Source organism: Sinocyclocheilus anshuiensis, unplaced genomic scaffold, assembly GCF_001515605.1.
Source record: "Sinocyclocheilus anshuiensis isolate Anshui unplaced genomic scaffold, SAMN03320099.WGS_v1.1 scaffold1753, whole genome shotgun sequence".
Classification (NCBI taxonomy): Eukaryota; Metazoa; Chordata; class Actinopteri; order Cypriniformes; family Cyprinidae; genus Sinocyclocheilus; species Sinocyclocheilus anshuiensis.
The window spans coordinates 411290-426632 of record NW_015541398.1 but is presented as its reverse complement, the minus strand read 5'-3'; the positions used below and the strand labels follow the sequence as shown (position 1 = coordinate 426632).

The 15343-nt window shown below is 35.6% G+C and overlaps 1 protein-coding gene across 1 annotated transcript in view; it reads left to right on the top strand.

Annotated features, from left to right (window-relative positions):
- LOC107690821 (protein SZT2-like) overlaps positions 1-15343 on the top strand; it is a 107928-nt gene that overhangs the window by 2367 nt on the left and 90218 nt on the right. The window contains exons 3-19 of the mRNA XM_016489241.1: positions 1095-1268; positions 1351-1521; positions 1616-1738; positions 3118-3277; positions 3898-4004; positions 5279-5489; positions 7345-7515; positions 7630-7861; positions 7979-8108; positions 9155-9300; positions 9497-9649; positions 10696-10810; positions 10922-11127; positions 12852-13088; positions 13176-13260; positions 13348-13436; positions 14481-14649. Coding sequence (XP_016344727.1) covers positions 1095-1268; positions 1351-1521; positions 1616-1738; positions 3118-3277; positions 3898-4004; positions 5279-5489; positions 7345-7515; positions 7630-7861; positions 7979-8108; positions 9155-9300; positions 9497-9649; positions 10696-10810; positions 10922-11127; positions 12852-13088; positions 13176-13260; positions 13348-13436; positions 14481-14649 — 2679 coding nt within the window. The remainder of the gene's footprint in view (positions 1-1094; positions 1269-1350; positions 1522-1615; positions 1739-3117; positions 3278-3897; positions 4005-5278; positions 5490-7344; positions 7516-7629; positions 7862-7978; positions 8109-9154; positions 9301-9496; positions 9650-10695; positions 10811-10921; positions 11128-12851; positions 13089-13175; positions 13261-13347; positions 13437-14480; positions 14650-15343) is intronic.

Here is a 15343-nt window from a genome sequence, read left to right as displayed (position 1 = left end):
ATTTTTGATCAATTTAATGCATCCTTGCTGAATAAAAGTATTAATTTCTTTAAAAAAAATCTTTCTGACCCCCAAACTTTTGAGTTATAATATATGTACAGTTTAATGATAGCAAATGAGATTGTACACAGTCGCTGAAAAGAAAAAATCTTATTTTGCTTATTTACTCATACTCATAATTCCACTCCTGTTAACTGTCCAAGCAGAGATGGCTACTAACTGATGCATTAACTTCAAAATGGCCAAATATCAGCCGATTAATCTTACTTTAAAGAAGACATATTATGCCCCTTTTTACAATATGTAATAAAAAAACATTTGTTTTGGTTCTGATTATCATGTTTATCGTGCTGAAATCATGCGTTTTAAACCATATGAGTTTAAACTTCTGATATACGGTTTTCTGAGCGCACACATCCGAAGCACACGCACAGAAAGCGGCTGTCACAGCATGTGAGGACTAAACTAAGTTCTCATTCACACACAGGTTTACGTTAAAAACACACGAGTTACAAAAAACAGTCGGTTATGTCTGTGAAGGTAAACAGCTGGGAAATAAATCGCATGTTTGTTTTAGATCTGTGTATCAGCAGCAATATACAGTAAATAAATCAATAAATCCACTGTTCTCGTCTCCTCTGAGGCTGGGACTCTGTGCAGCCAAAGACAGAACAGTTAGCATGTTTTGCTCCAACTTTCTCCATGGCATTAGAACTGGTACACCGTTGTCGCTTGCGAAAACACAATAACGGCGCCATGGGTGTAAACTTAAAGATAAAGGGGCGGTAATATCATAATGAGATCCCTTTGCAACGTCACCAAGGGAGTGAAATCAGACGCCTTAAAACCTGGAAAAGTCAGATTTTCATGATATGTTACCTTTAGTATATTCATTTTTAAAATATCTAGCTTTCCATGCATATCTTAGGCCTTCCTTGTTTACCTTGAAGGCCTGTATCGGAACAATAGCAATTTTGTTGTTCAGTTTTTGTGCTGAATCACATCACCCAGATCAGTTCAGATCTTCGTGGATCACATGACACTGTATCCCATCATATCCTGTGAGAGTCTCTCTCTGTGTGTGTGTCTGTCAGCTGAAGTCAGAGAATGAGCTGGATGTTTTGAGCGTCCTCCCGAAAGGATGGCAGCCCAACTCTTTTTCCTCGTCCTGCCCGTGTTTGCTGGTTCCCTCCACGCGCGTGACCTTCCTGGCGCGCAGGTACCGCTTCATCATCGAGCTGGACCTGAGCCCGTCCACCGGGATCGTGGTACGAGACCATCATCATCATCACATTCAGTCAACTCAGAAGGTGTTGTTTTCAATGAAAGTAACTCAGTGTTTTCCTTCAGGATGACAGCACAGGAGAGATGATCTTTGATGAAGTCTTCCACGCTCTGTCTCGGTGCTTGATTGGTCTGGCAAAACCCTTTAAAGTCCCAGGAACTGATCACGTGTTCCAGCCAGAGATCTTCATCACTATTCTGGCGTATTCCTCCATCATTGGCCTTAGTTCTCATCAGGTCTGGATCTCGGGTCTTTGTGAATCTCACTGTGCATTAGTTGGGCGTTTTTTTTTTTCTGATCAGTGATATATCCCATGATTCTGCTCGTCAGGTGTTGGTTCAGGGTTGTCAGCTGGACTGTATGGATTTGGAGCAGTTCTTGCATCAGATCTATCAGCAGCTGAGAGCCGTGGAGAGCAGCATCGCGGATGTCCTACAGCAGCAGCACAACCAGGCAAGAGCAGCTCGCTTGTGCACGCTTTTCATACGGACAATAAATCAATACACAGAAAGAAGCCACATTGCTTTGCAATACAGCAATTTTACTCAAATTAAAGGGATAGTTCATCCAAATATGAAATTTCTGGCATCACTTACTCACCCTCCACTTGTTTCAAACCTGTATGAGTTTCTTTCTTCTGTTGAACACAAAAGAAGACGTTTTGAAGAGTAAAAAAAGAAAGGAATTCATACAGGCTTGGAACAACTTGAGGGTGAATAAATGATGACAGATTTTTTCATTTTTAGGTGAACTATCCCTTTAAAGGGTATTTACTGATATGAAAAGAAAATTTGCTTCTTAACCGTGGTATAATCACTGTAATGCACAGCCACGAGGCTTATTGTTTTTATAAAATGGGAGCAACAGCAATATGATAAAAGACACCAATGTTTAGTGATATTGAATCAGAATCAGAAAGAGCTTTATTGCCAGGTATGCTTACACATAGGAGGAATTTGTTTTGGTGACAGAAGTGACAGTGAAGTGGATGGTGTCTTGTAGTTGGTGACGTCTTTCAGTCCTTTCCACACTGATGCAGGGTCATTGGCAGAAAACTGGTTTCTCAGCTTTTCGGAGTAGTTCCTCTTAGCCACTCTGATCTCCTTTGTCAGTGTAGTTTTGACCTGTTTATACAAGACTCTGTCTCCATTCCTGTGGGCATCAGAATTATGATGCACATAATTCAGCATAGAATGCAATAATTCAGCACAACCTCTCGTATGTTGTTGCTTAATGTTCATGTGTTCTTATTATATTCTGCATAATAATTGTATTCTGTCTTGTCATACTGCTGTTCAAAAGTTTGGGGTCAGTAAGATTTTTTTTTTTAAAGAATTAAATTTTATTTAGCAAGGATGTATTAAATTGACAGTAAAAACATTTATAATGTTACAGAACATTTATATTTCAAATAAATGCTGTTCTTTAGAACTTTCTATTCATCAAGGAATCCTGAAAAATAAAACGTATCACAGTTTCCACGAAAATATGAAGCAGCACAACTGTTTTCATCATTGATAATAATCAGAAATGTTTCTTGAGCAGCAAATCAGCATATTAGAATGATTTCTGAAGGATCATGTGACACTGAAGACTGGAGTAATGATGCTGAAAATTCAGCTTTGATCACAGCAATAAATTACATTTTTAAATATAGCCAAAGAGAATTCTAAATTGTAATAATATTTCACTGTTTTACTGTATTTTTGATCAAATAAATGCAGCCTTGGTTAACAGAAGAGACTTCTCTCAAAAACATTAAAGAATCTTACCAACCCCAAACTTTTGAACTTGAAATGTTACATTAGAAACCATGTTTGTTTGTTCTTCAGTTCAGTGGATCTGTCTATCAGTCCTTCTCTAATGATGCTGTGGAGGAACTGTCTCAGAGGAAGCCGGGGGTTTCCATGGTGACGGCAGATGTCGGGCTGGTCAGCATGGTGAGGCAGGGGATTCTCGCGCTGCAACTTCTGCCTCCAAACTCTGGTGCAGGTAAGCGTCTCCATACGTGTTGAAATCCAGTGAACATCACATTCACAAACCGTTTATTTTCCATTTATTCATTAGATATTAACAGTGAATCTAGAAACAAAATTATTTATACTATGAGTGCCTTTAAAGAAGAGCTAAAGTTTGCCGGGGTTAATGGCTTTAACCTATGCCTAAATGGTCAGTCATGTGGTCTCTCTCAGTCTAAGTGGGCAGTACAATAAGCAGTGGCGGCTCATCGGGGGAGGCAGGGGAGGCACAGCTTCACCATAATTTTGAGGTGAAAATGGGAGGAGGACACAACAGGCAGCTCTCTTTTAACACAGACTTTTAAGAAGGGATGGATGTTTGCTTCAAGTGATAGGCCAGGTACGTTAAGTGAAATTATATTATCTTGCTGTATGTATGTCGTTTTCTGACTAAAAGCAACCAAAAAGCCATTTTAAAGTGGTTAAGCAAGTAATATAATAATAATAATAATAATAATCGGCAGGGATCCCAGACCAATACAATTAGTGTGCCTCCTCTATTTTAAAACCCACGAACCGCCACTGACAATAAGTGCATAAATGGCAGTGAATGAAGTGCTTGTGTAGTTAGTCGTCTTTTGTGTTGTCCTGCAGGTATAATAATCATCACAGATGGAGTGACGAGTGTTCCTGATGTTGCTGTGTGTGAAACGCTACTGAACCAGCTGAGAAGTGGAACCATTGCCTGTTCGTTTGTCCAGGTGCTGCTCAGATCCATTAGACAATTCACAAATATATTATAAATAATATTATTTACAATGCCATTCAAAACTTTGGGGTTGGTAAGATTTTTAATGGTTTTTAAAGAAGTCTCTTCTGCTCACCAAGGATGCATTTATTAGATAAAAACATATGGTAAAATCAGTAATATTGTGAAATATCATTACAGTTTAAAATAAGTGTTTTCTATGTGAATATATTGTAAAATTTAGTTTATTCCTGTGATCAAAGCTGAATTTTCAGCATCATTACTCCAGTCTTCAGTCTCACATGATCTTCAGAAATCATTCTAATATGCTGATTTGCTGCTCAAGAAACATTTCTGATTATTATCAATGATGTGCTGCTTCATGATTTTGTGGAAAAATTACAACCGCTAGGTGATATAGAAGGGTAGGGGGAGGCCGAGCGAGCGCTGAGCTCTCGTGCCTCCATTGGTAACAAAAAGTAGCCAATCAGCATCGAGTGTTCACTTTCAGTGCTGAGGGGTGTTGAGAAAAGAACCCTTGCAAGGGAGGCTAACGAGTGTTCCTGATGTAGCTGTGTGTGAAACGCTACTGAACCAGCTGAGAAGTGGAACCATTGCCTGTTCGTTTGTCCAGGTGCTGCTCAGATCCATTAGACAATTCACAAATATATTATAAATAATATTATTTACAATGCCATTCAAAACTTTGGGGTTGGTAAGATTTTTAATGGTTTTTAAAGAAGTCTCTTCTGCTCACCAAGGATGCATTTATTAGATAAAAACATATGGTAAAATCAGTAATATTGTGAAATATCATTACAGTTTAAAATAAGTGTTTTCTGTGTGAATATATTGTAAAATTTAGTTTATTCCTGTGATCAAAGCTGAATTTTCAGCATCATTACTCCAGTCTTCAGTCTCACATGATCTTCAGAAATCATTCTAATATGCTGATTTGCTGCTCAAGAAACATTTCCGATTATTATCAGTGTTGAAAACAGTTGTGCTGCTTCATATTTTTGTGGATACTGTGATACATTTTATTTTTCAGGATTCTTTGAAGAACAGAAAGTTCAAAAGAACAGCATTTATTTGAAATAGAAATCTTTTGTAGATTTATGTCTTTGCTGTAACTTTTGGTCAATTTAATACATCCTTGATGAATAAAAGTATTAATTTCTTTAAAACAAAATCTTACGGACCTCAAACCTTTAAATGGTAAATGCAGATTATTTGTTTTACTGTGTAACTGCTCTGAGGTGTTGTGTTTGTGAATGTTTCCTTCAGGTGGGCGGTGCTTACTCCTATGACTGTAGTTTTGGCTACATCCCCAATGTGGAGCTGATGAAGTTCATCTCCATGGCAACCTTTGGCTCCTACCTGTCTATGTATCCAGAGTCCGACTCTACAGGCGACGAGATGAACGCTTACCACCGCGCCTTCCTCACATACTCCTTCCTGAGGCCCGGCGAGACCATGAACCCAGAGTACTGCTGCTGTAAGCTCAACACTGAAGCCACACCTAAGAATATCTGAACATCAAATCTGTATGCCACAGGATCTCCTCTTTTCACTAACATCACTTTTCTTGAGCACTTTTGAAGTCTTAGTTTGTTTGAATCACACAGGTGTAGAGAATCACATTATCTACAGACATGTTTCACTAACCACTAACAAAATACTTAATGTCATTTTCAACACTAGAACTACTGTTTTAGCATTTCATACTGTCCATGATTGTCCATTTGGTTTCATATGTTGTTAAGTAATGCAGTGACATTCAGACATTAAGTGAGCAGTGTTATTTCAGTAATATTTATACTGTTGTAGTATTTATTTATATTTAGAATTTTCAGTATTATTTTTATATTTTATGTTATGTGCTTTTGTCATTTAAAAAAAATATATTTTATTTTTGTAATTTCGTAAAGATTTTTATTTCACTTTTAATTTTAATCATTTTAATACTCCAACTTAAACATATTTATTTCAGTTTATTTTCATTTTCATCTAATCCAGCTCTTTTTCCAATTACCAAAAAATAATATTTAACTGTTTTAGTAACAGCCCTGAGTGTGATAAAAGTGTCCAAATAGTTTACTTAGAACGTACTTATGTAGATGACCGTGGAAGTCTAAAACTGAGATTACACAGCTGCTGTTTTAATAGGCAAATATGAGAAGTGAGAACCACAGAGAAGGATTGAGCATTCGGAGATGTTTGAACGCTTGAATATTTCTAAGACAATATTTGTCTGTTCACTTAAAACACTCTGTTAGTTCACCACACATTATCAGTCTGCAAAGAAATCAATACCAAAACTCTCAGCGCTCAGTATATCAGCCCTGTCTGTGCACTTTCATTTCTGCCTCATAGTCAAGCCAAATTCATATCACATTAGAGGTGGTTTCATACATTTTCACGAGGTTTGGTCAAAAGTTAGTTCAGATGTCATATGATTTTCAGTGGGCCTCTTTTGAAGTTGCTTAATCATTTGTGAAACGCAAGCATCTGACTGCAGGGAACCACAACTGATTTTACTTTCACTTTTAAAACATCTACATACAGCTAGGATTTGATTTGGTTAGCATGCAAAATGACCATATATAGTAACACTTCTCACTATTTTTATATTACTAGCATATTGGCTGTACTTATAAAGCACATATGTGACCCTGGACCACAAAACCAGTCATAAGGGTACATTTATTGAAATTGAGATGTATACATAATCTGACAGCTGAATAAATACGCTTTCCATTGATGTATGGTTTGTTAGGAAAGGACAATATTTGGCCGAGATACAACTATTTGAAAATCTGGAATCTGAGGGTGCAAAAAACTCAAAATATTGATAAAATCACCTTTAAATCTGTCCAAATTAAGTTCTTAGCAATGCATATTACTAATCAAAAATCAAGTTTTGATATATTTACGGTAGGAAATTTACAAAATATCTTCATGGAACATAATCTTTACTTAATATCCTAATGATTTTTGGCATAAAAGAAAAATCGCTAATTTTGACCCATACAATGTTTTTTTTGCTATTGCTAAAAATATACCCCAGCGACTTAAGACTGGTTTTGTGCTCCAGGGTCACATATTAATGTCTGATTCTGCATGACCGTATTTTAGATTCCTTAATCCACCCCATACCTAAACTTAACCTTACTAACTATTAATAAGCAGCAAATTAGGAGTTTATTGAGGCAAAAGTTGTAGTTAATAGTGAGAGTTAGTCCTTAAAAGTGTGGCCATATATTTAAATGAATTTATTTTAGGTTTATCTTTGCATAATGCAATGCCTACAGCACTGTAATGGCTGATCTGTGTCGTCTGTGTGTTTCTAGTCTCCCAGCACAGGCTCTTTAATGAACACCTGGTGTCGGCCAGTGGAAACCCCGCCTTAGTGATGCGCAGGAAGAAACACACGGAGAAAGAAGTGCACGCTGACTTGATCAGTGTGCTGTCCATCAGACTGCGAGAGGGATACACCATCCGGGAGATCAACATCACTAAAGGTACTTTAACCTCATAAAGTGTGGTGTTCAAGTATGCTTGTATAATGATCATATACAAATATTATGCATGTAATGTACCCTTGAGATTTCGAAATAATCTCGTCTCTTTATAAGGAGGAAGTCAGCTGGAGGTGAAGCTGGTCCTCCTCTGGAAGCATAACATGCGTATCGAGTACCTTGCCGTGGCGTCCTGGCCCCTGAATCCAGTCAAACGCACCACCTGGGTGGAGGTGACCATAGAGGGCAGCTACGACATCCTCCATGACATCAGCTGCACCATGCGGAAACCAATCACAAGCCCCTACCGGACATCTGTCATCCGCCGCTTCTGGAACACTCTGCAGAGGTCAGTTATAAACTCTGGTTTCAGTCTTATCTTGAATGATGATCGCAGAAGGAAGATTTACGGTCTGTTTTAGTTTGATGATGTAGAGTAATGCTGTATAGTGTTTCTCCTCAACAGCATAAATCAGACAGACCAGATGTTGGTGCACCTGCAGTCCTTTAATTCCATCCCAGAACACTACACCATCCCCGAAAGCACGAAAAATGGGGTTCCTCTGTTTTACATCCCACCTGGATCCAGCACACCGGTGAGTGTTAGTGCAAAACGAAAAAGTCCAAAAAGTTTGGGTCAGTAAGAATTTTTTTTTTTTTATAAGAAATTCATACTCAGAAATTCATAATGTTCAGAAATTATGCATTAAATTGATTAAAAGTTACAGTAAAGACATTTATAATGTTATAAAAGATTTCTTTGGTGTTAAATGCTATTTTTTTAAACTTTCTATTCATCAAAGAATCCTGAAAAATAAAGTGTTTCCACAAAAAACATGAAGCCACACAACTGTTTTCAACATTGATAATAATCAGAAATGTTTCTTGAGCAGCAAATCAGCATATTAGAATGATTTCTGAAGATCATGTGACACTGAAGACTGGAGTAATGATGCTGAAAATACAGCTTTGATCACAGAAATAAATGACGAAAAAGTCCAAAAAGTTTGGGGCAGTAAGATTTTTTTTTTTTTTATAAGAAATTCATACTCAGAAATTCATAATGTTCAGAAATTATGCATTAAATTGATTAAAAGTTACAGTAAAGACATTTATAATGTTATAAAAGATTTCTTTGGTGTTAAATGCTATTTTTTTAAACTTTCTATTCATCAAAGAATCCTGAAAAATAAAGTGTTTCCACAAAAAACATGAAGCCACACAACTGTTTTCAACATTGATAATAATCAGAAATGTTTCTTGAGCAGCAAATCAGCATATTAGAATGATTTCTGAAGATCATGTGACACTGAAGACTGGAGTAATGATGCTGAAAATACAGCTTTGATCACAGAAATAAATGACATTTTACAATATATTCACATAGAAAACAGTCATTTTAAACTGAAATAATATTTCAGAATATTACTGTTTTTACTATATTTTTGGTCAAATAAATGCAGCCCTGGTGAATTATTTCAAAAACATTGAAAAATCATACTGACCCCAAACTTTTGTAGTGAATCCTGTGAAAAAAAGCGTCTCTTAAATTACATAAACAGTAGCGTAGCACACTAAGGTTCATGTTTTTGATGTATTTTGGTGATTTAAACATGTTAAACATAATCCTGCTCTCCATCAGGTCCTCTCCCTCCAGCACAGTGGCTCTAAAGACTCCAGCCAATCACAGTTTGCCTCCTACTGGAAGCCCATCCTGTCCATGGATGCCAACTTCTGGCAGCGCTGGCTGCACATGCATCGCATCGCTATCCTTCTGGAGCATGACATGTGAGTGAACACAGCCTGGATTGGTCAGCGGTCTCTATAGCATAGACCTATCAGCAAAATGTTAACTTGAGTTGGAATGAAATAAGAGAGATTAGATTTAGAGAAACCGCTCCATATAAAATGTCAGTGTGCATTAAATCCCAATGGCAGTAAACGGTTTTCTTGTCTCTGTTTTGCTGTGTCTCTCTCTGTTCAGCCCGGTCCCAAAGCACGTGCACAACGCTGGCAGTAACGGTCGCTTCAGTACCATCCAGTGTCGCATCTCTCACTCGGCACTCACCTCGCTGCTCAGGGACTGGAGCAGTTTCGTCCTGGTGGAGGGATACTCATACGTCAAACTTATTTACAGGTACATGCACAGCTCATTTGACAAATTTACAGAGCATTTTAACAAGCATTATTCCCACACTAGATTCAGAAATTTTTCCCACATTCAGATATAAATAACCAGTGTTATTTTAGTATTTTTTATTTATATTATTTATTTATATTATATTGTGTTGCTATTATATCATTCATTCATACCTGTTATTTTTATATTTTCATTATGTTTTCATTTTTATATTTTCATTATGATTTTTTTTAATGTGCTTTAGTCATTTAAAAAAAATCTATATAGCTTTAATTAATTTTAATTTCAGCTTTAGTTTTAGTCATTTTTATACTTCAACATTAACATATTTCAGTTATTTCTAATACATTTCTAATTTTCATGTACGTTTTTTCATCTAATATTTAGATTTTATTTTATTTGAGCTTTTTTCAATTACCGAATTTTTTTTAAATAGTTTTAATTAACAGTAACAACACTTTGTGACTAAAGTGTCCAAATACTTTTTGGGGATTATGTATGTGACTGTGTTTAATCCAAGGGTCATTATAGTTAACTAAAACTAAAAAACTTGTGATAAAAAAAATGTGTTACTTGAAATAAAATAAATATGAACTGAAATAAAATAAAATATTAAATCCTTTTTATTTCAGCTAATTGCCAAGGCGACATTTCTTATTTTAATTTAGTTTATTTTGATATACTAAAATAACTAAAACTGAAATGAAAAATTAATATAGACGTGTATATATAAAAAAAACTAAATCTACTAAAAATGACAAAAGCACAACAAAATTACTAAAACTTTAATTAAAATGAAAATGGAAAATATACAAATAAAAACTAATTCAAAATATTTATAAAAATGACAAATCACAACAAAATTACTCAAACTTTAATGAAAATGAAAATTCAAATGTAAAATCTACAAATAAAAACTCAAAATATTATTAAAAACTATAGTGGTATCTCAATGATACTAAAATATCATTATTTCATACGCAGTTCATTTGGCAGATTTACAGAGCAGTTCAGCAGTGTTTTAACAAGCATTATTCCCACAGTGCCTCTGAGCTGCCCCCCGTCTCCTTCTATCTGGTGCGTCTGATCTCTAAAGCTCCCTGCATGGTGCTGCGATTAGGCTTCCCGATAGGAACTCTGGCACACTCCAGGAACAAGGTAAAGGTGTTTTCCACACTAGAATTCAGTTCATTTGGTTGCTGTGAAAGCTGTTTTCAGAGCAGCACTGTATGGAGGCGCATAAGAGAACGAGTGTTTCTTACTCTGTAGATTGTGGATGAACTTCGAGAGCAGATCCTTCGGCTGCGGTTCCCTCATCGAGTCCAGAATAAGGAGGCCACGCCAAAAACCAAGCGGAAGATTCTGGGTAACGCGTCGCCCTCCATGTCTCCGCCTCTTTCTGTGCCCAAACCGGCGCTGTCTGACCGGCCGTGTGTGGTGGTGCTCAACAAACCTCTCGAAAAACTACTGATCAGGTCAGTGACGTAACATTAAACAATAATAGAGCTCATTACTGTTATCTCAATTTAGCTTCATGAAGTTATGACGGACCTATAATCAACATGAAGTCAAAAATTACCTTATTTTCTCACTACACGTCTTACTGTGAACGATTCATTGGTGCGTGTTAGTCTGAAGAAAAAAAGTTTTCTTTTTTACTCACACAAAGCCTTTTTATTTCTGTATTTTATATTTTTAGATTTGAACTTTTCATGATCAATGTCTAATGGATAAACTGGACTAAATTCCAAAGATTAATGTGTTTTTCTTGTTTAATATCGTGTTTTACTCTGAAATGTGTCACTTTACAAAATTACAATGATTTGCGAACACTGTTTTAATGCAGACTTAGATAAGTGTTATTTTATTATTATTTATACTAATTTAGTTTTTATTAATATCTTGATTTTTTTTATATTTTCTGTTTTCATTGTAATTTTAGTTAAAGTTTTAGTAATTTAGTTATTTTTAGTGGTCGACCGAGCCAAGGCCGATATATCGGCCGATATTTGGCATTTTTAAAATATCGGCATCGGCCGATAAGTTTTCCTGTTTGGCCGATGCGTTCGAGGCGTGACTTTTATTTTGACGGCGCTGAGAACGGCAGCTCCTGGGCACACAGTGCTCACATTCTCCCTCTTGTTCGCTGTTGTCGTTAACAGTTCTGTCTAAATACGGATAGAAGTCTGTCTAATAATCAGATAGAACGGTTAAACAAAGGAATTAAAATGTATACAAAAAGTCTTATAAGGACTGCTTTTATATTATTAGTAAGACAAACATTATAATACTATCTTGCTTGCCGTCAGCATTCAGCAAATACGCATTTATATAATTTAAACAAATCTTTGAATGTCTAATAAACATTTCAAATTTAACACATTTATTTTTTTAATCAATTTTCAAGTGATTTCAAATTTCTTAAATATTAATTAAAATAAATACAATTATATCGGCTTTATATCGCCCTGCTTTCCAAGATATCGGCATCGGTATCGGCTGTAAAAAAACCAGTATCGGTCGACCACTAGTTATTTTTGTCATTTTTATTATATCATGTCATTTTATTAGTTTTAATTTTAGTTTAATTTTGTAATTATTTGTGCTTTTGCCATTTGTTTTGTATTTCTATTTAGCATAATTTTTGTTTCAGTTTTAGTAATTTTAGTACTTAAGCTTCAGTGTATTTTATTTCTGATAGCTGCCATGCCAACATTTCGAATTTGTTTAAATTTAGTTTAAAGTTCTTTAAATTAAAGCTTTTCTCATTTTCTAATCTAATTTTTATATTTTATTTTTATATTATTTGTGACCCTGCCTGTGAAAACCCAGCTAAGGTTATTTTTTTGTGATTTACTGTTTTCTACATAAAATAATCCTTTATAAAGATGTAAAGAACATTCTGTGAAAATAACCTTTATATCTTTCATATTGACTGAGTAAGGCCATGTCAAATATTGAAATCATAGTGAAATGAATGGTTGAAATCAAACTTTGATGCTTGTTATCTCATAATTAGATTTTGAGACTTTAGCCTGGATTTCACAGACAGGGTCACATTTTCCTTTTTTTCAATAGTTTTCGTTTTAGTTAAAAATAACAACACTGACTCCGATTAGTTCTTCTGTAGCGCAGAGGTTTTAAAAGTTTATTATTTAGCAAATCTTCCCCCTAATCTTGTTCTGACGTCCTGCTGCAGGTACGAGAAACTTCCGTCAGATTTCCGCACCCCTTTCATCTTAAACATGGAGCCGTTCGCTCAGCCGCCCATCATGGGCGCCCCTCTCAGCATGGCTGCCAGCAGGACAGCGTCCTCCACCATGGCGTCTCTGTCCCGATACTTCCTGCACCAGCGCTGGGTTTGGGCCGTTCAGAACGGCCCGGGAACCGCCGTGTCGCTGCACGCAGTCGCTCATATCCTCTCCATGCTCTCCGAGTGAGTCTAAAACATCCTTGACCTGTAAGAAGTCACTTCTGACAAGAGCATTTGCTGCATTCTCAATGGCTGTTTTCGATTGTGCAGTATTCGTCTGTCGGAAGGCTTCCACTTTGCTGCCAGCGGGGAGGGTATCGTCAACATGGTGTCAGAACTGCCAATGCAGGTGAAAGTATGAATACTCTACGCTAGTATATCCCAGTTTTAGAGTTTTGGTAGCGATGCATCTCTAACTTTCAGCCACAACTGTGCAATGCAGAGTCCGTCAGCTGATTTGGACGGAGAAAAACACACCTGCATTGTCCAGTACATCCTTTTCCCACCTCATTCCACTTCTACCAAGGACAGGTAACGCTTCATCTGTTCACTGCTAAATTCTTCGATGGCTTCAGCTGAGTGATTCCTATGCTGTAATGGTCTAGAGTAGATCATTGTAAGGCTGAGTGCATCATCACACTGCTCACATTTAAAGAGGTTCTGAGTTTAAAAGTTTATGATTTAGTAAATCTGGCTCCTAATCTTGCATGAGAAGATGAAAGTCTAAATTTGTACGAATTTATGATGGCATTACAATGAAACTGCAGGGGTGTGTGTGAGATTATGACAGAAATACAGATACTGAATTAAATGAAAGTGTATACATTTTAAAATGTAATATAAAAATAAGTACAAATTTTAAAAATACATAAAGAAAAAAATCAATAGAACATTTACTTGTTAATTAAACCTTAATAATCAGTTAAGTTTGGTTTAATTTAAATCAAATAATTAAACAAGTTTGTTTTAATTAACTATGTTTATTGTTTTGATTAATTCCAAATTTGAAGATGTTATGAAATTCATTACATTTAGCATTATTTAAAGTCTCGGGCTAGTTCACAGGAAATAATTTTGGTCATAAAATGTTTGTTTGATAAATAAGGTTGGGAAACTCTGCCTTCATGAATTGTGAAACAATGAAAATAAAACAATGACTGAAATAAAAAAAAGAATAATACAATAAATAAATAAATAGTTAAGATCTGAACAATGTAAAAATGACATGAGTGAAAACTTTACAATTAAAATGAAAATACAAAAAATTAAAACTAATTCAAAATATTAATTAAAACTATAATACTGTCTCAAACCAAGAGGTTGAATTATTGTATTTCTGCTAATTTTCACTTTTATGACATCCATTATTTAGAGAGATAAAATACAATAAATAAATAGTGCAGAACTGAAAAATATTTAATTGTTTGCGAATGTGGTTTGTCCTCTTCATACAGCTAATCGCATGCTAGGTGCACTAATTCAATTAAAAGATTAGAAGAGCACAGTTGGTGATAGTTTTCATCTTATAATGGGCGTTTGGTTTAACTCTGTCTGTGTTTGGCGTGGTGTCTCCAGTTTCTCCACAGATGATGACAATGACACTGAGGTGGAGGCCATAGATGTGGACACAGAGCTGAGTTTGGTGACGGAGTGCTGGGTCGAGCCTCAGAGCGGAGCTGTCTGCAGCTCACTGGAGCAGCAGAGACATTTTCAGAAGCTCACGTATCAGGAGATCCCTCAGGCTGTTAGTCACAACATCATGACTGCCACTCATATGTGACAGAAAAATGCCTAGTAATTGTACCTATTTTACAAAGCTGTGAGACTTGACAGTGGTCAGTACAATTAGCTTTACATGAGCATTCATAAAGTGGCAATTACAAAGCTTTTAGCTCCTATAATGCATTTCTGAGTGACATCTTTACCAGAATACACAGTAAAATATGGTGAAAAGTGGTATTTTCGCTATACAGTTTTAATATATATTTTTTAATATTACGTCATCGCTCCACTATAGTGAGTAGGAGCTGTTAAGAAGAAAAAGAGAACAAAATTCCATACATTTTTGAAATGGGCCGTTATTATGGCAGCAACAGGTATGCAATACAATTTTAAAGTATGCATATACATTTATATCAATTACAGCTTGTTCGACTAGTCATTCTACCAGAAGTATTATAGATAAACTAAAATTAAAACCATAAAAAAAAAATATTTTCATAACTTAAATAGAATGTTACCTAAAATCAAATTAAGTATTAAAAAACTTAATTCACTTCAGATAGTTTGTCATTTTCTTGAGATGTACTAAAATAACTAAAACTGAATTAGAAATGAATACAAATTATATAGACGTAAAAAATTAAACAAAATGACAATAAATTGTCAAAAACACGCAAAAAAATTTACTAAAATTAAAATGAAAGAGAGAAATATAT